The sequence below is a fragment of the Passer domesticus genome, unplaced genomic scaffold, assembly GCF_036417665.1.
Source record: "Passer domesticus isolate bPasDom1 unplaced genomic scaffold, bPasDom1.hap1 HAP1_SCAFFOLD_180, whole genome shotgun sequence".
Lineage (NCBI taxonomy): Eukaryota > Metazoa > Chordata > Aves > Passeriformes > Passeridae > Passer > Passer domesticus.
In genome coordinates, this window is record NW_026989962.1 from 40,617 (window position 1) to 67,568 (window position 26,952).

Sequence of the window (26,952 nt, forward strand, 5' to 3'; positions counted from 1 at the left end):
GAATGACCCCCCCGCCCCTCCCCCCCCTCCCCTCCCCCCCCTCACCTTGGAGCTCCCGCCGGATCAAACCATTCCCCCCGCGGGGGGGGGGGGGGGGAGCGCCCCGGGGGTGCCCCCGAGGCGGTTGGGGGGAGGGGTCGCCCCGATTTTGGGGGGGTTTTTGGGGGGGGTCCGGCGGCGCGGGGTCCCCCCGAGGCCGAGGATGCTGCGGAGAGGCGGGAGCGGCCCCTCCCCCCGCCCCTCCCCCTCCGCCTCCCCCCCAGAGGGGCGGGGCCAGGGAGGGCGGAACCCCCCCCCAAAAATGTGGGACACGCCCCCGAAATTAATGGGGGGGGCCAAAATTGAACGGAAACCCTAAAAAATTAATGGGGGGGCCCAAAATTAACGGAAACCCTAAAAAAATTAATGGGGAGCCCAAAATTAACGGAAACCCTAAAAAATTAATGGGGGGCCCAAAATTAACGGAAACCCTAAAAATTAATGGGGAGCCCAAAATTAACGGAACCTAAAAAATTAATGGGGGAGCCCAAAATTAACGGAAACCCTAAAAATTAATGGGGGAGCCCAAAATTAACGGAAACCTAAAAAAATTAATGGGGGAGCCCAAAATTAACGGAAACCCTAAAAAATTAATGGGGGAGCCCAAAATTAACGGAACGCCTCAAAATTAACGGGAGCCCCCAAAATTAATGGGGGCTCCCCCAAAATTAACAGAAACCCAAAAAATTAACGGACCCCCCCCCCCAAAATTAACGGGACAGCCCAAAATTAATGAAAACCCCCAAAATTAATGGGGGCCCCCAAAATTAATGGGACCACCCCCTAAAATTAACGGGAACCCCAAAAAATTAACAGAACTCCCCAAAACTAACAGAACCCCCCCCCAAAATTAACGGGACCCCCAAAATTAACGTGGGCCCCCAAAATTAATGGGAATCTCCCAAAATTAACGGAACCCCCCCAAAAATTAACGGAACCCAAAAAAAAAAATTAACGGAAACCCCAAAAAAATTAACAGAATGCCCCTCAAAAATTAATGGGGGCCCTAAAATTAACGGAAACCCAAAAAAAATTAACATAATCCCCCCCAAAATTAACGGGACCCCCCAAAATTAATGGAACCCCCCCCCCCCAATGTGAGGGGAGCCCCAAATGGTGCGGCCCAAATCTGGGGGGAGGGCAGGGGACATTTGGGGGACATTGAGGGGACATTGGGGGACATTTGGGGACATCGAGGGGACACTGGGGGGGCACAGGGGGGACATTGGGGGTGACACTGGGCTGGCGGCACTGGTGGGTGACACCGGGGTGTCCCCAAGGGGTGACATTTAGGGTGGCACTGTGGGGTGACACTGGGGACACTGGTGGGGGTGGCACTGCCCAGGTGACAATCAGGCTGTCCCCAGGGGGGTGGCACTGCCCAGGTGACAATCAGGCTGTCCCCAGGGGGGGTGGCACTGCCCCAGGTGACAATCAGGCTGTCCCCAGGGGGGTGGCACTCTAGGTGACAATCAGGCTGTCCCCAAGGGGGGGGTGGCACTCTCTAGGTGACAATCAGGCTGTCCCCAAGGGGGGGGGTGGCACTCTCTAGGTGACATCAGGCTGTCCCCAAGGGGGGGGTGGCACTGCCCAGGTGACAATCAGGCTGTCCCCAGGGGGGGGTGGCACTGCCCAGGTGACAATCAGGCTGTCCCGCAAGGGGGGGGGTGGCACTGCCCAGGTGACAATCAGGGTGTCCCCAGGGGAGGTGGCACTGCCCAGGTGACATCAGGCTGTCCCCAAGGGGGGGGTGGCACTCTCTAGGTGACAATCAGGCTGTCCCCAGGGGGGGGGTGGCACTCTCTAGGTGACAATCAGGCTGTCCCCCAAGGGGGGGGGTGGCACTGCCCAGGTGACAATCAGGCTGTCCCCAGGGGTGGTGGCACTGCCCAGGTGACAATCAGGCTGTCCCCGGGGGGGGTGGTGGCACTGCCCAGGTGACAATCAGGCTGTCCCCAGGGGGGGGGTGGCACTCTCTAGGTGACAATCAGGCTGTCCCCAGGGGGGGGTGGCACTCTCTAAGGTGACAATCAGGCTGTCCCCAAGGGGGGGGTGGCACTGCCCAGGTGACAATCAGGCTGTCCCCAGGGGGGGTGGCACTCTCTAGGTGACAATCAGGCTGTCCCCAGGGGGGGTGGCACTCTCCAGGTGACAATCAGGCTGTCCCCAAGGGGGTGGCACTCTCTAGGTGACAATCAGGCTGTCCCCAAGGGGGTGGCACTGCCCAGGTGACAATCAGGCTGTCCCCAAGGGGGTGGCACTCTCTAGGTGACAATCAGGCTGTCCCCAAGGGGGGGGGTGGCACTGCCCAGGTGACATCAGGCTGTCCCCAAGGGGGGGGTGGCACTGCCCAGGTGACAATCAGGCTGTCCCGAGGGGGGGTGGCACTGCCCAGGTGACAATCAGGCTGTCCCCAAGGGGGGTGGCACTGCCCAGGGTGACAATCAGGGGGTCCCCAAGGGGGTCCCTGTGGGGTGGCACTCTCTAGGTGACAATCAGGGGGGTCCCCAAGGGGGGGTCCCCAAGGTGGGGGGTGTGACATTACCCAGGTGACAATCAGGGGGGTCCCCAGGGGGGTGGCACTCTCTAGGTGACAATCAGGCTGTCCCCCAAGGGGGGGGTCCCTGGGGGTGGCACTGTCCCCAAGGGGGGGGTCCCCTGTGGGGGTGGCACTCTCTAGGTGACAATCAGGGGGTCCCCAAGGGGGTCCCTGAGGGGTGGCACTGCCCGGGTGACACCGGGGTGTCCCCTGGGGGGTGGCACTGTCCCCAAGGGGGGTGTCCCTGGGGGTGGCACTGTCCCCCGGGGGGTGTCCCTGGGGGTGGCACTGTCCCCAAGGGGGGGGTCCCTGGGGGTGGCACTGTCCCCGGGGGGGTCCCTGGGGGTGGCACTGTCCCCAAGGGGGGGGTGGCACTGTCCCCAAGGGGGGGTCCCTGGGGGTGGCACTGTCCCCAGGGGGGGGGGTCCCGCCGCTGGTGCCTGCCCGCCCGCCCCCCCCCATCCCCCCGCACCGGGGCTGTGACAGTGACACCGGTACCGGGGGTTGGTGAGAGGGCGGGGGGGCGCGGGGGCAGAGCCCACCGGGACCCCAAACACCCCCAAAAACCCCAAACAGGGACCCCAAACACCCCCAAAACCCCCAAAACAGGGACCCTGAACTCCCAAACCGGGGACCCCCAAAAACCCCCCAAAAACCCCCAAACCGGGACCACCCAAAAACCCCCAAACCGGGACCCCAAATGGGGACCCCAAAAACCCCCAAACAGGGACCCCAAAAACCCCAAACCGGGACCCCAAAAACCCACAAATGGGGACCCCAAACTGGGACCCCAAACACACCCCCAAACTGAGACCCCAAACCGGACCCTGAACCCCCAAACCGGGACCCAAATGGGGACCACAAACATCTCCAAACCGGGACCTCCAAACCCCCCCAAATGGGGACCCCAAACCGGGACCCTGAACCCCCAAACCGGGACCCCAAACCAGGACCCCCAAACCCCCCAAACACCCCCCAAATTTGGACCCCAAACCGGGACCCTGAACCCCCAAACTGGGACTCCAAAGCCCCCCAAACCCGGGACCCCCAAACACCCCCAAATGAGGACCCCCAAACCGGGAACCTGAACCCCCAAACCGGGACCCCCAAAAACCCAAAATTGAGACCCCAAACCCCCAAACAGGGACCCCAAACACCCCCAAATGAGGACCCCAAACCGGGAACCTGAACCCCCAAACCGGGACCCCAAAAACCCAAAATTGAGACCCCAAACCCCCAAATGGGGACCCCAAACCGGGACCCCAAACACCCCCAAAGCCCCCCAAACTGGGACCCCAAACCAGAACCCTAAACACCCAAAATTGGGATCCTGAACCCCCAAACTGGGACCTCAAACCCTCCCAAATGGGGACCCCAAACTGGGACCACCCGAAACCCCCCAAACCGGGACCCCAAACACCCCCCAAACCCCCAAACTGGGACCCCAAATGGGGACCCCCAAAAACCCCCAAACCGGGACCCCAAAAACCGCCAAACACCCCCAAACAGGGACCCCAAAAACCCCCAAACTGGGACCTCCGAATGGGGACCCCAAAAACCCCCAAACACCCCAAACTGGGACCTCCAAACCGGGACCCTGAACCCCCAAACCGGGACCCCCAAACACCCCAAAAACCCCCAAATGGGGACCCCAAACGGGGACCCTGAACCCCCAAACCGGGACCTCCAAAAACCCAAAATTGAGACCCCAAACCCCCAAACAGGGACCCCAAACACCCCCAAATGAGGACCCCAAACCAGGACCCCAAACACCCCCAAAGCCCCACAAACTGGGACCCCAAATGGGGACCACAACACCCCCAAACTGGGACCCCAAACCGGGACCCTGAAACCCAAACTGGGACCCCAAACCCCCCCAAAAGTAGGGAGACCCCAAACTTCCCAAAATTGGGACCCCAACACACCCAAACTGTGACCCCAAAAACCTACAAAGCCCCCCAAAACTGGGACCCCAAACATCGCCAAACTGGGACCCCGAATCCCCAAACTGGGAACCCGAACCCCCAAAACTGGGACCCCAAACACCCCCAAACTGGGACCCCCCAAATCCCTCTAAAACTCCCCAAACTGGGGACCCCAAACTCCCCCCAAATTGGGACCCCTAAACCCCCCAAAACAAGACCCCAAATCAGGACCTCAAATCCCCCCAAATCAAGACCCCAAAACCCCCCAAATTAGGACCCCAAAACCCCTCAAAAACCCCAATTCCCCCCAAAAAAAACCTGAACCTCCCCCAAACCCAGGACAGGGGGTGTTGGGATCCCATTTTTTGGGGGTTCCCATTTTTTGGGGGGCTCCCAATTTTAGGGATTCTCATTTTTTGGGGTTTCCATTTTTGGGGGCTCCCAGTTTTAGATGTTCCCATTTTTTGGGGGTTCCCATTTTTGGGTTTTCCCAGTTTTAGGGATTCTCATTTTTTGGGGTTTCCCATTTTCGGGGGGCTCCCAGTTTTAGGTGTTCCCATTTTTGGGGGGTTCCCATTTTTGGGGGTTCCCAATTTTAAGGATCCTCATTTTTCAGGATTTCACCATTTTTGGGGCTCCCAATTTTAAGTGTTCCCAATTTTGGGGGTTCCCAATTTTAGGGATTCTCATTTTTTGGAGGTTCCCATTTTCGGGGGGCTCCCAATTTTAGGTGTTCCCATTTTTGGGGGTTCCCGGTTTTAGGTGTTCCCAATTTTGGGGGTTCCCAATTTTAGGGATGCTCATTTTTTAGGATTTCCCCATTTTTGGGGGCTCCCATTTTTGGGGGTTCCCAATTTTAGGGATCCTCATTTTTTAGGATTTCCCCATTTTTGGGGCTCCCAACTTTAGGTGTTCCCAATTTTGGGGGTTCCTGGTTTTAGGTGCCCCATTTTTGGGGGTTCCCAATTTTGGGGTCCCCTCTCACCTGGGTCCCACGGGTGCTGTTCCCCCCCCTCCCCCACCCCGGCAGTTTTAAGGCCTCGCCCCTCCCCCCCCCCCCATTTCCTGCCCCCCCAAAAACAACAGGAAGGGTGGAGGGGGAGGGGTCGGGTTCCCACGGGACCCCCCCCCACCCACCCGGGCGGGGGATGGGCGTCCGGTTCCTCACGGGCCCAGTATAAACCAGTACAAACCAGTACAACTACCTGTGACCCGGTATAAGCTGAAATAACCTGATTGAAACCAGTGTGGCCCAGTGGAAACCAGTACAATCCTTCACAACCTGGTATAAAAATAATACACCCAATATAATCCAGCGCAAACCACTACAAGCCAGTATAACCCAGTATAGCTTTCCCAATTTTTATGGGAAAAGCTCACAGACCTCCCCAAAAAAAAAAAACCCCAAACTGCCCAAATTCCCCCAAACCCCCTCAGGTAAGGCCTCACCTGCCAGGGCTGCTCCAGGTGGGACTCCTCACATTTTCCACTCTTTTTTCCCCTCACGTTTCCCATTCTTTTCTCCCCTCACGCTTCCCGCCCTTTCCTCCCCTCACGTTTTCCGCCCTTTTTTCCCCTCACGCTTCCCGCTCTTTTTTCCCCTCACGTTTCCCACCCATTTTCCCTCGTTTCCCGCCCTTCTTACCTCACGTTTCCCACCCTTTTCCCTCATTTTTCCTGCCTTTTTTCCCTCACGTTTCCCATAATTTTCCCCTCACGCTTCCCGCCCTTTTTCTCCCCTCACGTTTCCCGCCCTTTTCCGTAAACTCCCTCACGGAGCCGAAAGGACCCGAACGCCGCTCCGAGGAGACGGCGGAGACTGCCGAAGAGAGCCGAAAATCCCGAAACAACGCGGAAATTTCCGAAGGAATGCTGCGATTGACGAACACTGTCGGAGATTTCCGAGTGTCAGCGGAGAAATCGGAGCGTAGGGCGGAGACTGACGAAGCTGGGCGGAGAAATCCGAGCGCTAGGCGGAGATTACCGAAGTCGGACGGAGATTGCCGAAAGGGAGGGCGGAGATTGCCGAAGGGGCGGAGCTTAGCGGGCGCCGGCGCTCCCCTCGCTCTTTCCGTTTCCGGCGGCCGCAGGGAGCGGAGGTGCGGCGTGGGGCTCCGGCTCGGGGCGGCCCCTGGGGGTTCCTGGTGCCGGGGGACGGGTCCCCAACCCCGGGGAGGCTCCCTAAGGGCGGGGGGAACGGGATGGAGCGGGGAGCGGGCTGCCAGCCGCGGCGCCGGGGCGGCGGCGGGCGCTGAGGCCTCTCCCCGCTGCCCGCAGGCGCCATGTCGGCCCATTTGCAGTGGATGGTGGTGCGGAACTGCTCCAGTTTCCTGCTGAAGAGGAACAACCAGACCTACAGCACCGTCAGTGCGGGGAGGGGTCACCCCGGAACCCGGAGGGGAGGGGGGGACGGGGTTGGGGTGCCCTGCAAATTTGCCGGGGACACCCCAGACCCCCCCAATCCCTTGACCCCCAAATCCCTCTGAAACCCCCCAATCCCTCTGAACGTCCTCAGCATCCTCTTGAACCGCCCAAATCCTTGAACCTCCCCAAAATCCCTTTGAACCTCCCCCAAAATTCCCTTTGAACCCCCAAAATCCCCTTCAACCCCCAAATCCCTTCAACCCCCCAAAATTATCCCTTGAAACCCCAAAATCCCACTTCAACCCCCAAATCCCTTGAACTCCCCAAATCCCTTTGAACCCCCCCAAAATCCCCTTTGAACCCCCCAAAATCCCCTTGAAACCCCCAAATCCCCTTCTGAACCCTCCCAATCCCTTGAACCACCCCAAATCCCTTTGAACCTCCCCAAAATCCCCTTTGAACACCCAAAATCCCCTTCAAACACCATCCACAAATCCCCTTTGAACCTCCCCAAATCCCCTTTGAACTCCCCCAAATCCCCTTGAACCCCCAAAATCCCCTTCAAACCCTCCCAAATCCCCTTTGAACCTCCCAAATCCCCTTTACCTCCCCAAATCCCCTTTGAACCCCCAAAATCCCCTTCAAACCCAAATCTCTTTTGACCCCCCCCCAATCCCTTTCAACCCCCCAAAATTCCCCTTGAATCCCCATAAATCCCCTTTGAACCCCAAATCCCCTTTCAACCTCCCCAAAATCCCCTCTGAACCTCCCCAAATCCCCTCTGAACCTCCCCAAATCCCCTTTGAACCCCCCCAAAATCCCCTTTGAACCCCCAAAATCCCCTTCAAACCCTCCCAAATCCCCTTTGAACCTCCCCAAAATCCCCTTTGAACCTCCCCAAATCCCCTTTGAACCCCCCAAAATCCCCTTTGAACCCCCCAAAATCCCCTTTGAACTCCCCCAAATCCCCTTTGAACTCCCCAAATCCCCTTTGAACCTCCCCAAATCCCCTTTGAACCCCTAAAATCCCCTTCAAACCCTCCCAAATCCCCTTTCAACCCCCCCAAAATTCCCCTTGAATCCCCCTAAAATCCCCTTTGAACCCCCAAAATCCCCTTCAAACCCTCCCAAATCCCCTTTGAACCTCCCCAAAATCCCCTTTGAACCTCCCCAAATCCCCTTTGAACCTCCCCAAATCCCCTTTGAACCTCCCCAAAATCCCCTTCAAACCCTCCCAAATCCCCTTTGAACCCCCAAAATCCCCTTTCAACCCCCCCAAAATTCCCCTTGAATCCCCCTAAATCCCACTTGAACACCCCAAAATTCCCTTTGAGCCCCCTAAAACCCCCTTTGAACCCCCCCCAAATCCCTTTTGAACCCCCCAAAATCCCATTTAACCCCCCCAAAATCCCCACAAAACCCCTGAACCCCCCCCCAAACATCTCATCACCCCTTCCAAAACCCTCCTCCCCCTATCCAGACCCCCCCAAATTTTCGAGCCACCCCAAAACCCCCTCCCAAACCTCCCCAGGAGCCCAACAACCTCAAGGCCCGCAACTCCTTCCGCTACAACGGCTTGATCCACCGCAAAACCGTGGGCGTGGAGCCGGCGCCGGACGGGAAAGGGATCGTGGTGGTCCTCAAGAAACGCTCGGGTGGGTGCATCCCCCCCCTGTGCCTTTAGGGAGCCCCAAACTCCCTGAGAAACCCCCCAAAAATCTCTTTTTTTGCCCACCCAGGGCAGCGCAAGCCGGCCTCGTCGTACGTGCGCGTGCGGATCAGCCGCGACGCCCGCGGCTCGCTGCGCAGCCTGAGGCACCTGATCAGCAAGAACAGATACAGGAGGGACCTGCGCATGGTGAGGGGGGCCCCCGAAACCCGGGGGGGGGTCCGCAAACCCCAAAAATGCCGGGGAGTTGTGAGATTCGTGCCGTGAAAGAGTGGAAAGCCGTAATGGAGAAGGATGCAAAAATTACCCCCAAAATTGTGGAGATCCCAAAATTTGTGGGTGTGATAACAGAGGAGGGGGCCCAGAGCTTCACAAGCTGACAGAGGAGGGGTCCCCAAAATTTGAGTGGGCTCTAAACACCCCAAAAAACTGAGGAACTTTAAAAACATTTTGGAGGGGCTTAAAACTCCTGGGATGGAGTTTTGGGGTCCCCCTCAAAACTGGGGGTGGTCCCCAAACCTACTTTGGGACTTTAGAGGGATAATTTAGGGTGTGCTCCCCCACACCCGGGGTTATTTTGTATTTTTGGGGTGCTAAACTCTGAATTTTGTGCCCTCCAGGCTGCTCTGCGCCGGGCCAGCGCCATCTTGCGCAGCCAGAAGCCCGTGGTGGTGAGGAAGAAGAGGGTGAGGGCGGCCAAGGCCCCGTGAGCAAAATCGGAAATAAATGTCTGAACAACCTCCAGAGCCTGCGCTTCATTTTGGGGAAGGGAACCTGAGGAATTCAGGGGGATATTACCTCAATTTTTTCTCCATTTCTTACCTTTTTTGTTGCTCAGGTTTTCTGTCCTTTTTCCCCTCAGGTTTTCCCGCCCTTTTCTCCCCTCACGTTTTCCCGCCCTTTTTTCCCCTCACGTTTTCCCGCCCTTTTTCTCCCCTCACGTTTTCCCGCCCTTTTCTCCCCTCACGTTTTCCCGCCCTTTTTCTCCCCTCACGTTTTCCCGCCCTTTTTTCCCCTCACGTTTTCCCGCCCTTTTCTCCCCTCACACTTCCAGTATATCCCAGTCCAAACCAGTATAAACCAATTCCACGGCTTATATTCCTATATATCCCAGTCTGGGCCTGTATAACCCAGTTTAGCCCAGTATACCCCAGTTTGTCCCAGTATAACCCAACCCATCCCAGTCCAAACCAGTGAAACCTATTTCATCCCAGTATGTCCCAGTTCAGGCCAGTATAAACCAGTTTGGCCCAGTATAAACCACTCCAGACCAGTATAAACAGTTTGTCCCAGTATGTACTAATCCAGGCCAATATAAACCAGTTTGGCCCAGTATAACCCTACTGTAAACCAGTATAACTCTACTCCAGACCAGTATAGACCAGTTTGTCCCAGTATGTACCAATCCAGGCCAGTATAAACCAGTTTGGCCCAGTATAGCCCTGCTCTAAACCAGTATAACTCCACTCCAGACCAGTTTGTCCCAGTATAACCCAGTCCAGACCAGTATAAACCAGTTTGTCCCAGTATAATTCTACTCCAGACCAGTATAACTCCACTCCAGACCAGTTTGTCCCAGTATAACCCAGTCCAGACCAGTATAAACCAGTTTGTCCCAGTATAACTGTACTCTAGACCAGTATAACTCAAATCCAGACTAGTATATCCCAGTATATCCCAGTATATACCAGTATATCCCAGCGCCCCGCCCCAATCCTTCCCCCCCGCTCACTTTGGGTTAAAATTTCGGCTTTTTGGGTCCGGCGCGCGGACGTGGCGCGCGGCAGCCAATGGGAGCGCGGCTCGCCCCGCCCCACGTGGGTTTTGCCTCCTCTGATTGGTCGAGCCGCTCAAAGGGGCGGGGCCAAAGCTGTGAGGGGCCGCGGGACCCCCCCGGGGTTGGGGCAGGACGAGACGAGGTGAGGGGGGGGGGGGGCGAATTTTGGGGGGATTTGGGGGATTTTGGGGGGGTCTTGAGGGTCCCGAAGAGTCCTGAGGGGTTTGGGGGAGTGTGAGGAGAATTTGGGGAGTTTTGGGGGGGTTTTAGGGGAGTTTTGAGGGTGTCCGAAGGGGATTTTGGGGTGTCCTGAGGGGGATTTTGGGGGAGGCCGGAGGGTCCCGAAGGGTCCTGAGGGGTTTGGGGGGGGTCTGAGGATGATTTTTGGGGAGTTTTGGAGGGTCCTGGGTGGGGTTTGGGAGGTTCTGAGGGGGATTTTGGGGGGTCTTGAATTTTCTGAGGGGTTTGGGGGGGTCTGAAGAGGATTTGGGGGAGTTTTGGGGGGTTTTAGGGGAGTTTTGGGGGTCCTGAGGGGGATTTTGGGGGGGTCTTGAGGGTCCCGAAAGGTCCTGAGGGGTTTGGGGGGGTCTGAGGAGGATTTGGGGGAGTTTTGGGGGGTTTTAGGGGAGTTTTGGGGGGTCCTGAGGGGGATTTTGGGGGGTCGTGAGAGTTCTGAGGGGTTTGGGGGGGGGTCTGAGGAGGATTTGGGGAGTCTTGGGGACATTTTTGGGGTATTTGGGGTCTTTTGGGGGAGTATTTGGGGCATTTCGGGCTAATTTCTCTCAATTTTGAGATATTCTGAGCTCATTTCTCTCATTTTTGAGGCATTTTGGCCTCATTGCTCTCAATTTTTCTTAACTTGGGTTCATTTCTCTCCATTCTGGGACATGTTGGGCTCATTTCTCTCTATTTTTCTCAATTTTGGGTTGATTTCTCTCAATTCTCTCAATTTTGGGTTAATTTCTCTTAATTTTGGGATGCTTTGGGCTCATTTCTTTTCATTCTTGGCTCCTTTCTGTCAATTTTGGGGCACTTCGAGCTCATTGGTCTCAATTTTGGGTTAATTTCTCTCCAATTTGGGGCATTTTGCGTTCATTTCTCTCACTTTTGGGACACTTTGGGCTCATTTCTCTTCATTCTGGGCCCATTTCTCTGAATTTTCTCATTTCTCTCCACTCTTGGCTTATTTTGGGCCATTTTTGCCTCATTTCTCTCCATTCTTGGCTTATTTTGGGCCATTTTTACCTCACTTATTTCCATTCTTGGCTCCTTTCTCTCAATTTTGGGGCACTTTGAGCTCATTTTTCTCCATTCTTTGCCCATTTCTCTCAATTTTGGGACACTTTGGTCTCATTTCTCTTCATTCTGGGCCCATTTCTCTCAATTTCCTGTCTCATTTCTCTCCATTTTTGGCTTATTTTGGGCCATCTTTGCCTCATTTCTCTCCATTTTTGGCTTACTTTGGGCCATTTTTGCCTCATTTCTCTCCATTTTTGGCTTATTTTGGGCCATTTTTGCCTCATTTCTCTCCATTTTTGGCTTATTTTGGGCCATTTCCCCTCATTTCTCTCCATTTTTGGCTTATTTTGGGCCATTTTCCCCTCATTTCTCTCCATTTTGGGCTTATTTTGGGCCATTTCCACCTCGTTCCTCCCATTCTGAGCCCTTTTAATCCCCTTTTTTTCCCAATTTCTCCCTTTTTCTCCCCAGATGCTGCTGGCCTGGCTGTGGCCGCTGGTGGCCGTGACCCTCGGGGGGTCCCCCCACGCCCCCCACCCCCATTTCGGGGGTCCCCAGTCCCACAGCCACGACGACCCGAGGGGCTTTTTTGGGACCACGCCGCCATTTGGGGGGCGCAGGAGGCGCGGGAGCAGCGGGAGCTGCCCCCCGAGGAGTCCCGAAGGAGGCTGGGGTAAGAACACCAAAAATTCAATTAAAAGGCACCAAAAACTCGCCAAAAATGCACCAAAAATTTGCTAAAAATTCCCCAAAAATTCGCTAAAAATTCGCTAAAAATTCCCCAAAAATCACTGAAAATTCCCAAAAAATTTCACCAAAAATCACTGAAATTCAAAAAAAATTAAAAATTCATTAAAAGTCACCCAAAAACCACAAGAAATTCATAAAAGGCCCCCCGAGGAGTCCCGAAGGAGGCTGGGTAAGAACACCAAAAATTCAATTAAAAGGCACCAAAAATGCACCAAAAATCCCCCCAGAATTTGCTAAAAATGCACCAAAAATTCCTCCAAAATTTGCTAAAAATTCCCCAAAAATTCACCCCAAAAATGGCAAAAATGTCACCAAAAATCACTGAAATTTAAAGAAAAACCACTTTAAATTAAAAAAAGTTCACTAAAAATTCATTTAAAGTTTACTAAAAATTACAAAAAGGCACAAAAAATTCATAAAAGGCCCCCCCGAGGAGTCCCAAAGGAGGCTGGGTAAGAACACTAAAAATTCAATAAAAATGCACCAAAAATTCACCAAAAATGCACCAAAAATTCACTAAAAATGCACCAAAAATTCGCCCAAAAATCACAAAAATTTCACCAAATCACAAAAATTTTACCAACAAATCACAAAAATTTCACCAAAAATCACTGAAAATTTAAAAAAAAAATCACTAAAAATTGCCGAAAAATTATAGAACATCGAAAAAAACAATCACTAAAAATTCCTGAAAGAACTCTCAAAACTACCTGGAAAATTCACTAAAAATTTACTAAAAATTCCTGGAAAAATCACAGAAAATTCACAAAAACCACACTAAAATACTCACTACAGTTTAGTTAAAAACCACCAAAAATCACGAAAAATTCACCAGAAATCCTGATTTTCCCAGGCTGCTGGTGGGGCTGATGGACGCGGACGCGTCCGGGGCGGTTTCGCGGCAGGAGCTGCGCGCCTGGATCCTGCGCAGGCACCGCGGCTCCCGCCAGGAGGCGCTGCGGAGCGAGAGCGCGCGCCTGGACCGCGACCGCGACGGCGTCGTGACCTGGGAGGAGTACAGAACCGAGAGCTTCGGGGACACCGGTGAGAAACTGGAAATTCGGGGTTTTTTAGGGATTTTAAAGGGATTTTTAAAGGATATTTTAGGGATTTTTTGGGGAATTTTAGGGCTATTTTTTGGAATTTTTAGGGAATTTTTAAAGGATTTTTTAGGGATTTTTTTGGGGAATTTTGGGGCTTTTTTTGGAATTTTTTGGGATTTTTTTTTTTAATTTTTAGGGAGTTTTTTTGGATTTTTTTTAAATTTTTAAAGGAATATTTAGGGATTTTTTTTTTGGGGAATTTCAGGGATTTTTTTTGATTTTTTTGTATTTTTTTGGGGATTTTTAAAGGATTTTTTCGGGATTTTTAAGGGAATTTTAGGGCTATTTTTCGGAATTTTTTTGGATTTTTTGGAATTTTTAGTGAATTTCTAAAGAAATATTTAGGAATTTTTTTGGGAATTTTAGGGATATTTTTGGGAATTTTTTTGGAATTTTTTTTGAATTTTTAGGGAATTGTTAAAGGACTTTTTAGAGATTTTTTTGGATTTTTTTTGGGAATTTTAGGGATTTTTTTGGAATTTTTTTTAATTTTTGGGGAATTTTTAGGGATTTTTTAGGGTTTTTTTGGGGAATTTTAGGGCTATTTTTTGGAATTTTTTTAAATTTTTTTTTTAATTTTTAGGGAATTTTAAAAGGAATACTTAGGGATTTTTTGAGGAATTTTAGGGCTATTTTTCAGAATTTTTTGGATTTTTTGGGGAATTTCTAGGGAATTTTTTAAGGAATTTTTAGGGATTTTTTGGGATTTTTTACATGGTTTTTTGAGAGTTTTTTGGGTTTTTTTTGGGCCATTTGTCAAGAAATTTTTTTGACATTTTTTGGGAATATTTTGCAGATTTTTTGGGATTTTTTTTTTTTTGGATCTTCGTGATTTTTTGGAATTTTTTCTTTCATTTTTTGAGGTTTTTAGTAAGTTTTTTGTGGATTTTTTTGCTGATTTTTTCGGATTTTTTAATGGGTTTTTTTGATGTTTTTATAGGATTTTCTTGGTGTTTGTTGGGATTTTTTGGGGGTTTTTTAGGGATTTTTTTAGGGGGTTTTTAGGGGGTTTTGGGGGTGTTTGAGAGCGAGAGCGCGCGCCTGGATCGCGACCGCGACGCCGTCGTGACCTGGCACGAGTTCAGCACCGAGAGCTTCGGGGACACAGGTCAGGAATTGGGGATTTTGGGGGAATTTAAAAAAAAATTTTTGGAATTTTTAAAGGATTTTTTGGGGAATTTTTTGGGGAATTTTAGGGATTTTTTTGGAATTTTTAGGGGATTTTTAAAGGAATTTTTAGGGATTTCTTGGGGAATTTTGGGGCTATTTTTGGGGATTTTTTTGGAATTTTTGGGGAATTTTAGGGATATTTTTGGGAATTTTTTGGGAATTTTTTGGGAATTTTTAGGGAATTTTTAGGGATTTTTTTGGGGAATTTTGGGGCTATTTTTGGAATTTTTGGGGATTTTTTGGGGAATTTTGGAGCTTTTTTTGGGGATTTTTTGGGGATTTTTTTGAATTTTTAGGGAGTTTTTTTGGAATTTTTTTTTTAAATTTTTAAAGGAATTTTTAGGGATTTTTTGGAATTTTTTAGGGAATTTTTAAAGGAATTTTTAGGTTTTTTGAGGAATTTTAGGGCTATTTTTCAGAAATTTTTTTTGAATTTTTTTTTTAATTTTTAGGGAATTTTTAAAGGAATATTTAGGGATTTTTAAAGGAATATTTAGGGATTTTTATTTGAATTTTAGGGCTATTTTTCGGAATTTTTTTGGATTTTTTGGAATTTTTAGTGAATTTCTAAAGAAATATTTAGGAATTTTTTTGGGAATTTTAGGGATATTTTTGGGAATTTTTTTGGAATTTTTTTTGATTTTTAGGGAATTTTTAAAGGAATTTTTAGGGATTTTTTGGGATTTTTTACATGTTTTTGAAGTATTTTGGGGTTTTTTGGCCATTTTTTAAGAAATCTTTTTGACGTTTCCTGGGAATGTTTTGCGGATTTTTTCGGAATTTTTTTTGGATCTTCGTGATTTTTTGGCGGTTTTTTGTTTTGTTTTTGAGGGGTTTTAGTAATTTTTTTTTCTGGATTTTTTTGCTAATTTTTTGGGATTTTTTTTTAACAGGTTCTTTTGATGTTTTTATGGGATTTTTTGGGGATTTTTTAGGGATTTTTTGAGGAGTTTTTAGGGGTTTTTTAGGGGATTTTGGGGGTGTTTGGTAGCGAGAGCGCGCGCCTGGACCGCGACCGCGACGGCGTTGTCACCTGGGAGGAGTTCAGCACCGAGAGCTTCGGGGACACAGGTCAGGAATTGGGGATTTTGGGGATTTTGGGGATTTGGGGTTTTTTGGGAGATTTTTGTGGGGTTTTTTTTGGATTTTTTGGGGTTTTTTAGGGGGTTTTGGGGGTGTTTGGTAGTGAGAGCGCGCGCCTGGGATCGCGACCGCGACGGCGTTGTCACCTGGAGGAGTTCAGCACCGAGAGCTTCGGGGACACAGGTCAGGAATTGGGGATTTTGGGGGAATTAAAAAAAAAAAAATTTTGGGAATTTTTTAAAGGATTTTTTGGGGAATTTTTTGGGAATTTTAGGGATTTTTTTGGAATTTTTAGGGGATTTTTAAAGGAATTTTTTAGGGATTTCTTGGGAATTTTGGGGCTATTTTTGGGGATTTTTTTGGAATTTTTTGGGGAATTTTAGGATATTTTTGGGAATTTTTTGGGAATTTTTTTGGAATTTTTAGGGATTTTTTTGGGGAATTTTGGGGATTTTTTAAAGGATTTTTTAGGGATTTTTTGGGGATTTTTTTGGAATTTTTTGAGGAATTTTAGGGATATTTTTTGGGATTTTTTGGGAATTTTTAGGGATTTTTTTGGGAATTTTTTTTTTATTTTTTTGGGATTTCTAGGGAATTTTTAAAGGAATATTTAGGGATTTTTTTGGGATTTTTTACATGGTTTTTTGAGAGTTTTTTGGGTTTTTTTGGGCCATTTGTGAAGAAATTCTTTTGACATTTTTTGGGAATATTTTGCAGATTTTTTGGGATTTTTTTTTTTTTTTTTGGATCTTCGTGATTTTTTGGGAATTTTTTCTTTCATTTTTTGAGGTTTTTAGTAAGTTTTTTGTGGATTTTTTTGCTGATTTTTTCGGATTTTTTAATGGGTTTTTTTGATGTTTTTATAGGATTTTCTTGGTGTTTGTTGGGATTTTTTGGGGGTTTTTCAGGGATTTTTTAGGGGGTTTTTAGGGGGTTTTGGGGGTGTTTGAGAGCGAGAGCGCGCGCCTGGATCGCGACCGCGACGGCGTCGTGACCTGGGCCGAGTTCAGATCCGAGAGCTTCGGGGACACAGGTCAGGAATTGGGGATTTTTGGGGAAATTAAAAAAAAAAAATTTTTGGAATTTTTAAAGGATTTTTTGGGGAGTTTTTTGGGGAATTTTAGGGATTTTTTTGGAATTTTTAGGGAATTTTTAAAGGAATTTTTAGGGATTTCTTGGGGAATTTTGGGGCTATTTTTGGGGATTTTTTTGGAATTTTTTGGGGAATTTTAGGGATATTTTTGGGAATTTTTTGGGAATTTTTTGGGAATTTTTTTGGAATTTTTAGGGAATTTTTAGGGATTTTTTGGGGAATTTTGGGGCTTTTTTTGGGGATTTTTTGGGGAATTTTGGAGCTTTTTTGGGATTTTTTGGGGATTTTTTTAATTTTTAGGGAGTTTTTTTGGAATTTTTTTTAATTTTTAAAGGAATACTTAGGGATTTTTGGGGGAATTTTAGGGATTTTTTGGAATTTTTTAGGGAATTTTTAAAGGAATTTTTAGGGTTTTTTTGAGGAATTTTAGGGCTATTTTTCAGAAATTTTTTTTGAATTTTTTTTAATTTTTAGGGAATTTTTAAAGGAATATTTAGGGATTTTTAAAGGAATATTTAGGGTTTTTTATTTGAATTTTAGGGCTATTTTTCGGATTTTTTTTTGGAATTTTTAGTGAATTTCTAAAGAAATATTTAGGAATTTTTGGGGGAATTTTAGGGATATTTTTGGGAATTTTTGGGAATTTTTTTTGAATTTTTTTTGAATTTTTAGGGAATTTTTAAAGGAATATTCAGGGATTTTTTGGGGAAATTTAACGATATTTTGGGGGTTTTTTGGGATTTTTTTTCAATTTTTAAAGGAATTTTTAGGGATTTTTGAAGAATTTTAGTGCTGTTTTTCAGAATTTTTTTGGAATTTTTAGGGAATTTTTTTGAAATTTTTGGGAATTTTTAAAGGAATATTTAGGGATTTTTTTAGGGAATTTTAGGGTATTTTCGAGGCTATTTTTTGATTTTTTTTTAATTTTTAGGGAATTTTAAAAGGGATGCTTAGGGATTTTTTGGGGAATTTTAGGGATTTTTTTGGGAATTTAAAAATTTTTTTTAATTTTTTTAAAATTTTTTGGGAATTTTAGGGAATTTTTAAAGGAATTTTTAGGGATTTTTTTAGGAATTTTAGGGCTATTTTTCGGATTTTTTGGGGATTATTTTGGATTTTTTTTTTAATTTTTAGGGATTTTTTGAGGAATTTTAGGGCTATTTTTCAGAATTTTTTTTGGATTTTTAAAAAATTTTTTTGGAATTTTAGGGAATTTTTAAAGGAATTTTTAGGGATTTTTTTTGAGGGATTTTAAGAGCTATTTTTCATAATTTTTTGGGATTTCTTTGGAATTTTTTAGTCAGTTTTGGGGAATTTTTTTTTTTAATTTTTTTGAATTTTTTTGCAATTTTTGGGGAATTTTTAGGAAATTTTGGGGTGAATTTTTAGGAAATTTTGGGGAGAATTTTTTACTTAATTTTCCCAATTTTTCCCCTCCCCAGAAGATTTTGGGGGCTCCCCCGACCCCGATTCCCACCGGAAGCTTCTGGAACGTTCCCGGCGCCGTTATCCTGGGGGGATTGCAGGAATTTTTTTGGATTTTGGGGAGATTTTTTTGTGGAGAATTTTTTTAATTTTTGGGGATTTTTGGAGGAATTTTTGGGTTCTTTTTTGCAAATTTTGGGGAATTTTTAGGGTTTTTTTGACATTTTTTAGTGGTTTTTTGAGAATTTTTGAGGAATTTTGGGGGAATTTTTGGGGTATCTTTGGGAGGTTTTGGGATTATTTTTTAGGAAATTTTTATAACATTTTTTTTTTAATTTTTGGGGATTTTTTGGTCAATTTTGGGGAATTTTTTTTTTTTTTTTGTCCATTTTTTTGAATTTTTTTTGAATTTTTTTTATTTTTTTGGTGATTTTTGGGGAATTTTTTGGACATTTTGTGAGGAATTTTTTTCTGCTTAATTTTCTGAATTTTTTTTTTCCCCTCCCCAGAAGATTTTGGGGGCTCCCCCGACCCCGACTCCCACCGGAAGCTTCTGGAACGTTCCCGGCGCCGTTTCCGGGCCGCCGACGAGGACGGCGACGGGCGGCTGGGGCCCGACGAGCTCGACGCCTTCCTGCACCCCGAGGACTTCCCCCGGCTCCAGGACCTCGTGGTGCAGGTGAGAATTCCCAAAATTCCAAAAATTCCCAAAAATTTGGGGAAAAAATCGCGAAAACCGCACTCAAAAATGACAAAAAATGGGATTTCTAGAGGTTTTTTTGTGGATTTTTAGGGATTTTTTGGGGATTTTTTGGGATTTTGGGACTTCCCCCGGCTCCAGGACCTCGTGGTGCAGGTGAGAATTCCCAAAATTCCCCAAATTCCCAAAAATTTGGGGAAAAAATCGCGAAAACCGCGCTCAAAACGGACCAAAAATGGGATTTTTAGGGCTTTTTTAGGGATTTTTTGGGGATTTTTTTGGGTTTTGGGACTTCCCCCGGCTCCAGGACCTCGTGGTGCAGGTGAGAATTCCCAAAATTCCAAAAATTCCCAAAAATTTGGGTAAAAAAATCGCGAAAACTGCGCTCAAAACAGACCAAAAATGGGATTTTTAGGAGGTTTTTAGGGATTTTTTTTTAATTTTGGGGATTTTTTGAGGAATTTTTGGTGAAATTTTTAGGAGTTTTGGAGGTGTAGGTGAGAATTCCCAAAAATTCCCCAAATTCCCAAAAAAAAAACATGAAAACCACGCCCAAAAATGACAAAAAATTGGATTTTTAAGGATTTTTTAAATAATTTTTTTGGGACATTTGGGGCATTTTTTTGGGATTTTGGCAAGCTTTTAGGGGTTTTGGTGGTGCAGATGAAAATTCCCAAAATTCCAAAAATTCCCAAAAAATCCTGGAAAAAATAGTGAAAACCACGCTCAAAACAGACCAAAAATTGGATTTTTAGAGTGTTTTTGGAGAATTTTTTGTGAATTTTTAGGGGTTTTGGTGGTGCAGGTGAGAATTCCCCAAATTCCAAAAATTCCCAAAAATTTGGGGAAAAAAATCACTCAAACCGCGCTCAAAACGGACAAAAAATGGGATTTTTAGGGATTTTTTGGGGATTTTTAGGGGTTATTCTGGGGAATTTTGGGGTTTTTTTAGGGATCTTGGTGGTGCAGGTGAAAATTCCTAAAATTCCAAAAAAAATCTCAAAATTTCCCCAAAAAATCTCAAAAATTTGGGGTCAAAGTGGCGAAAAATTTGATTTTTAGGGATTTTTTAAATAATTTTTTTTTATTTTGGGGTTTTTTTTAGGGATCTTGGTGGTGCAGGTGAGAATTCCCAAAATTCCAAAAATTCGGGTAGAAAATCACAAAAACTGCGCTCAAAACGGACCAAAAATGGGATTTTTGGGGATTTTTTTAGGGATTTTTTTGGGATTTTTTTGGGATTTTTTTTTTAATTTTGAGATTTTATTTTTTTAATTTTTGGGCAAATTTCCAGGAATTTTTTGGAGATTTTTTTCAACATTTTTGGGGAAATTTCCAGGAATTTTTTGAGGATTTTTTTTAAATTTTTTGTGACATCTTCCCGGAATTTTGGGGCCTTTTGGGGATGAATTTTGGGGCATTTTTGGGAGGAATTTTGGGGCAAATTCCCAAATTTTTTCCCCAGGAGACGATCGAGGACCTGGACCGGGACGGGGACGGATTCATCCAGGTGGACGAGTACATCGGTGAGGGGAATTTGGGGGAATTTTGGGGAATTTGGGGAATTTTTAGGAATGATTTTGAAATTTTAAGAATTTGGGGAAATTTGGGAGAATTTTGGGGGATTTTTGGGGATTTTTTGGGGATTTTTCTTGAATTTTTGGGGATTTTTTGGAGTTTTTGAGGGATTATTTTGGGATTTTTATTGAATTTTTGGGGGGATTTTTTGGGAATTTTGGGGCATTTTTGGGCATTTTTTTGAATTTTTGGGGGATTTTCTTGGATTTTTTGAGGGGAAAATTGGGAAATTTTGGGGAATTTGGGGAATTTTTAGGAATGATTTTGAAATTTTAAGAATTTGGGGAAATTTGGGAGAATTTTGGGGGATTTTTGGGCATTTTTTGGGGGATTTTTCTTGAATTTTTGGGGATTTTTTGGGGATTTTTTGGAGTTTTTGAGGGATTATTTTGGGATTTTTATTGAATTTTTGGGGGGATTTTTTGGGAATTTTGGGGCATTTTTGGGCATTTTTTTTAATTTTTGGGGGATTTTCTTGGATTTTTTGAGGGGAAAATTGGGAAATTTTGGGGAATTTGGGGAATTTTTAGGAATGATTTTGAAATTTTAAGAATTTGGGGAAATTTGGGAGAATTTTGGGGGATTTTTGGGGGATTTTTCTTGAATTTTTGGGCATTTTTTGGAGTTTTTGAGGGATTATTTTGGGAAATTTTTTTTTAATTTTTGGGGGGATTTTTTGAGAATTTTGTGGCATTTTTGGGCATTTTTTTTGGAAATTTTGGGGGATTTTCTTGGATTTTTTTTGAGGGCTTATTTCGGGATTTTTTTGAATTTTGGGGGGATTTTTGGGGTGTTTTTGTGGAATTTTGGGGCATTTTTGTGGGTTTTTTGTGGCTTTCTTTGAGTTTCATTTTTTGGGGAATTTTTGGGATTTTTTTTTGGGATTATTTTATGGGATTTTTTGGGGGGTTTTGGGTCTTTCTTAGTGGGGTTGTTTGGGGATCATTTGAGGAATTTTTGGGGATTTTGGGGGGATTTTTTTGAGGTTTTTTGGGTATTTTTGGGGGGTGTTTTGGGGTTCTTTTCTGGGTTTTTTTGGGTGGTTTTTAGGGTTTTTTCAGGATTTTTGAGTTATATTTTGGGGTATTTTTTCAGCTTTTTTTGTGTTTTTTTGGGGTTTTTTGGGATATTTTTGGAGGGTTTTTGGAGGAATTTTTGGGGTTTTTTTGAGCAACTTTTGGGGATTTTGGGGGGTGTTTTTTGTGGAATTTTGGGGGATTTTTTGGGGCTTTTTTTGAGATTTTTTGGGGATGTTTTGGGGGAATTTTGAATTTTTTGACAGTTTTTTTTTTTGGAGGATTTTTTGAGGGTTTTTTTGGGATTTTGGGGGGTTCTTTGAGGTTTTTTTGGGGTGTTTTTGTGGAATTTTGGGGGATGTTTTAGGGGCTTTTTGGGGCTTTTTTGGGGATATTTTGGGATGTTTTGGGGGAATTTTGGGTTTTTGTGAGGGGTTTTTTGGGGGATTTTTGGGAAATTTTTTTGAGTTTTTTTTAATTTTGGGAGATTTTTTGAGGGTTTTTTCTTGGGATTTTGGGGGGTTCTTTGATTTTTTTTCTTGGGGATTTTGTGGGTGTTTTTGGTGGAATTTTGGGGGATTTTTTAAGGATTTTTTGAGGATTTTTTGGGGCTTTTTTGAGGTTTTTTGGGATTTTGGGGGGATTTTGTGGTTTTTTTGGGGATTTTTTGGGAATTTTGGGGAATTTTTTGTGGACTCACCTTTTCTCTTCTTCCCCCCCAGCTGATTTATTCGAGGGCCCCCCCGGCTCCCCCGAGCCCCCCGAAATCCAACGGGAACGGGAGCAATTCCTAAAAATCCGGGATCGGGACCGGGACGGGCGCCTGGGACCCCCCGAGGTGAAACTTTGGCTCAGCCCCCCCAGCCCCGACTGGGCCGGGGTGGAGGCCGAGCACCTCATCCACCACGCCGACCTGGACCTGGTGAGAATTCCCAAAATTCCCAAAAAATCCCAAAATTCCCAAAAAAATCCCAAAAATTTGGGGTTTCAGGGCCATTTTGGGGCATTTTTAGGGGATTTTAAGGGGTTTTGGGGTGATTTTGGGACAATTTTGGGTGGTTTTGGGGTTGAAGTTGAGCACCTGATCCACCACGCCGACCTGGACCAGGTGAGCATTCCCAAAATTCCCAAAAAATCCAAAATTCCCAAAAAAATCCCCCAAAATTTGGGGTTTCGGGACCATTTTAGGGCTTTTTGAAGGAGTTTTGGGACAATTTTGGGTGGTTTTGGGGTTGAAGTTGAGCACCTGATCCACCACGCCGACCTGGACCAGGTGAGAATTCCCAAAATTCCCAAAAAAACCCAAAATTCCCAAAAAAATCCCCCAAAATTTGGGGTTTCGGGGCCATTTTAGGGCTTTTTGAAGGAGTTTTGGGACAATTTTGGGGGGTTTTGGGGTGGAGGCCGAGCACTTCATCCACCACGCCGACCTGGACCAGGTGAGAATTCCCAAAATTCCCAAAAAATCCCAAAATTCCCAAAAAAATCCCCCAAAATTTGGGGTTTCGGGGCTGTTCTGGGGCATTTTTAGAGGGTTTTGGGGCCCAAAATCCCATTTTTAGGGGATTTTTTTGGGGATTTTGGGGTTGAAGTTGAGCACTTGATCCACCACGCCGACCTGGACCAGGTGAGAATTCCCAAAATTCCCAAAAAATCCCAAAAAACCAGGAATTCCCAAAAAAATCCCCCAAAATTTGGTGGTTCGGGGCCATTTTTAGGGGGTCTTGGGGTGATTTGAGGGAATTTTGGGACAATTTTGGGTGGTTTTGGGGTGGAGGCCGAGCATCTGATCCTGGACCAGGTGAGAATTCCCAAAATTCCAAAAATTCCCAAAAAAATCCAGGAATTCCTAAAAAAAATCCCCCAAAATTTGGGGGTTTTGGGGCCATTTTGGGGGGTTTTGGGGCATTTTTAGGGAATTTTGGGACAATTTTAGGAGGTTTTGGGGTTGAGGTTGAGCACATGATCCTGGAGCAGGTGAGAATTCCAAAATTCCCAAAAAACCCAGGAATTCCCAAAAAAATCCCCAAAATTTGGGGGTTTGGGGCCATTTGGGGATGATTTATTGGGATTTTGGGGCATTTTTGGGTCAATTTTGGAGGAATTTGGAAGATTTGGGAGATTTTAGTGGGAATTTGGGGAATTTGTGTCAAATTTTGGGGGATTTGGGGAATTTTTCTCATTTTTGGGCCAGTTTTGAGTCATTTTTATTCCATTTTGGGGCACTTTTGGGTCATTTTGAACCAATTTTGGGGCAATTTGGGTCAATTTGGGCTTTTTAGGCAGTTTTGGGTCAATTTGGGGGTATTTTAAGGGAAATTTTGGGGAAATTAAGCAGAATTTGGGGAAATTTTGAGGAATTTGGGCAAAATTTGGGGAAATTTCTCTCTATTTTCCAGCAATTTTGGTGAAACTTGTGGCAATTTTGCCATTTTCGGGGCATTTTGTCAATTTTTGCCCATTTTAACCAATTTTGTGGTAATTTCTGTCAATTTTGGGCAATTTTAGGTCAAATTTGGGTCATTTTGGGTGGACTTGTATCAATTTTTGCCATTTTTGGGGCAATTTGTGTCAATTTTTGCCTTTTTTGGTTGGATTTGTGTCAATTTATGCCTTTTTGGTTGGTTTTGTGCCAAGTTTTGCCTTTTTTGGGTGGATTTGGTCAATTTTTTCCTTATTTGAGTGGATTTGTGCCAATTTCTGCTTTTTTTGGGCAATTTGTGTCAATTTTTGCCTTTTTTAGGTGTATTTGCATCAATTTTTGCCTTTTTTGAGTGGATTTGTGCCAATTTCTGCCTTTTTTTGGGCAATTTGTGTCAATTTTTGCCTTTTTAGGTGTATTTGCATCAATTTTTGCCTTTTTTTGGTTGGATTTGTGTCAATTTATGCCTTTTTTGGTTGGTTTTGTGCCAAGTTTTGCCTTTTTTGGGTGGATTTGGTCAATTTTTTCCTTTTTTGAGTGGATTTGTGCCAATTTTTGCCTTTTTTGGGGCAATTTGTGTCAATTTTTGCCTTTTTTAGGTGTATTTGCATCAATTTTTGCCTTTTTTGAGTGGATTTGTGCCAATTTCTGCCTTTTTTTGGGCAATTTGTGTCAATTTCTGCCTTTTTTTGGGCAATTTGTGTCAATTTTTGCCTTTTTTAGGTGTATTTGCATCAATTTTTGCCTTTTTTTGGTTGGATTTGTGCCAATTTTTGCCTTTTTTGGTTGGTTTTGTGCCAAGTTTTGCCTTTTTTGGGTGGATTTGGTCAATTTTTGCCTTTTTTTGGGCAATTTGTGTCAATTTTTGCCTTTTTTTGGGCAATTTGTGTCAATTTTTGCCTTTTTGGGGCAATTTGTGTCAATTTTTGCCTTTTTTAGGTGTATTTGCATCAAATTTTGCCTTTTTTGAGTGGATTTGTGCCAATTTCTGCCTTTTTTTGGGCAATTTGTGTCAATTTTTGCCTTTTTTGGGTGGATTTGTATCAAATTTTGCTTTTTTTGCTGCAATTTGTATCCATTTTTGCCTTTTTTTGGTTATTCCCCCCACTTTTGCTGGAATTTCCCCCATTTTTGCCCTTTCTGGGTGGGATATTTTCGGGGGGATCCCAAACCTTCCCCAATTTTGTGGAACTTTCTGGAATTCTCGGCAGGACGGGGCCCTGAGCCGGGAGGAGATTTTGGGCCGTTGGGAACTTTTCGTGGGAGCCGAGCCACCGACTACGGGCAGGACCTGCACAGGGCCCACGACGAGCTCTGAGCCCCAAAACCGCCCCAAAATATCCAAAAAACATCCCAAAATAGCCCCCCAAAATTCACCAAAATAGCCCCCAAAAATCACAAAAATATCCCCAAAAATTCATAAAAATATCCAAAAAGTTCCCCCAAAAATCACAAAAATATCCCCAAAAATTCCCCCCCAAAATTCGAAAATATTCCCAAAAATATCCCAAAATAGCCCCCAAAAATTCACTAAAATATCCCACTAAATCCCCAAAAATATCCCAAAGTAGACCCCAAAAATTCACAAAAATATCCACAAAAATTCACAAAATATCCAAAAAATGCCCCCAAAAATTCACTAAAATATCCCCAAAAATTCATTAAAATATCCAAAACATTCCCCAAAAACATTCCAAAATAGACCCCAAAAATTCACCAAAATATCCCCAAAAATCCCCAAAAATATCCCAAAATAGCCCCCAAAAATATCCCAAAATATCCCCCAAAAATTCACCAAAATATCCCAAAAATTCACCAAAATATCCCCAAAATTCACAAAATATCCCCAAAAATATCCCAAAAAATTCCCCAAAAATTCACCAAAATATCCCAAAATAGCCCCCAAAAATTCCCCAAAAAATACCAAGAATATTCCCAAAAATAGCCCCCAAAAATTCACCAAAATATCCCTAAAAAATCACAAAAATATCCCCGAAAATTCACAAAAATATCCCCAAAGATTCACCAAAAAATCCAAAACATATTCCCAAGAATAGACCCCAAAAATTCACAAAAATATTCCCCAAAATTCCAAAAAATTCACAAAAATATCCTCAAAATATTCCCAAAAATATCCCAAAATAACCCCTCAAAATTCACCAAAATATCCCCCAAAAATCGCAAAAATATCCCCAAAAATTCATAAAAATATCCAAAAAAATTCCCCCAAAAAATCACAAAAATATCCAAAAATATTCCCAAAAATATCCCAAAATAGACCCAGAAATTCACCAAAATATCCCCCAAAAATCACAAAAATATCCCCAAAAATTCCCCCCCAAAATTCGAAATATTCCCAAAAATATCCCAAAATATCCCCCAAAAATTCACCAAAATATCCCCAAAAATTCACCAAAATACCCCAAATTTTGGGTATTTGGGAATAAAAATTTGGGGTCGTTGCCCCAAAACCAAAAATCTGAGCCTGAGTCGTTTTGGGGGAAAAAGGGAATTTTGGGGGAAAAGATCTGAATTTTTTGGGGGAAAATTGGGGATTTTGGGAGGAAAAAATGGGAAATTTTTTGGGGTGGAAATTGGGGATTTTTGGGGAGGGAAATGGGATGTTTTGGTGGAAAAATTGGGATCTTTTGGGGGGAAAAATGGGAATTTTTGGTGGGGGGAAATTGGGGATATTGGGGAAAAATGGGAAATTTTTGGGGGGGAATGAGATTTTTTGGGGGGGAAAATGGGATTTTTGTTGGGGAAAATTGGGGATTTTTAGAGGAAAAATTGGGATTTTTTGGGGGGGAAAATTGGGAATTTTTGGGGGGGAAATTGGGATTTTTGGGGGGGGAAATTGGGATTTTTGGGGGGGGAAATTGGGATTTTTGGGGGCGGAAAATTGGGGATTTTTTTTGGGGGGAGATTGGGATTTTTTTGGGGGAAATTTGGGGATTTTTTGGGGGGGAAATTGAGGGATTTTGGGGAAAAAACCTGAATTTTTTGGGGGGGTAAATTAGGATTTTTTTGGGGGAAAATTGAGATTATTTTGGGGGAAAA

General features: G+C 45.1%; 2 protein-coding genes across 2 annotated transcripts; both read left to right on the plus strand.

Annotated features, from left to right (window-relative positions):
- Positions 1-6,537: 6,537 nt before the first annotated feature.
- Positions 6,538-9,276, plus strand: RPL28 (ribosomal protein L28). The gene is made up of 5 exons (XM_064406273.1): positions 6,538-6,602; positions 6,781-6,866; positions 8,399-8,522; positions 8,607-8,725; positions 9,157-9,276. The coding sequence occupies exons 2-5, from the start codon at positions 6,786-6,788 to the stop codon at positions 9,244-9,246; spliced, it is 414 nt and encodes a 137-aa protein (XP_064262343.1). The 5' UTR covers positions 6,538-6,602; positions 6,781-6,785; the 3' UTR covers positions 9,247-9,276.
- A 1,119-nt stretch (positions 9,277-10,395) lies between these two features.
- Positions 10,396-26,370, plus strand: LOC135292024 (reticulocalbin-3-like). The gene is given in 8 exon segments (XM_064406272.1): positions 10,396-10,455; positions 12,024-12,225; positions 13,156-13,346; positions 18,686-18,855; positions 20,342-20,402; positions 22,193-22,392; positions 25,104-25,149; positions 25,152-26,370. Coding segments are annotated over 6 exon segments (711 nt in total). The 5' UTR covers positions 10,396-10,455; positions 12,024-12,225; positions 13,156-13,171; the 3' UTR covers positions 25,211-26,370.
- Positions 26,371-26,952: the final 582 nt, after the last annotated feature.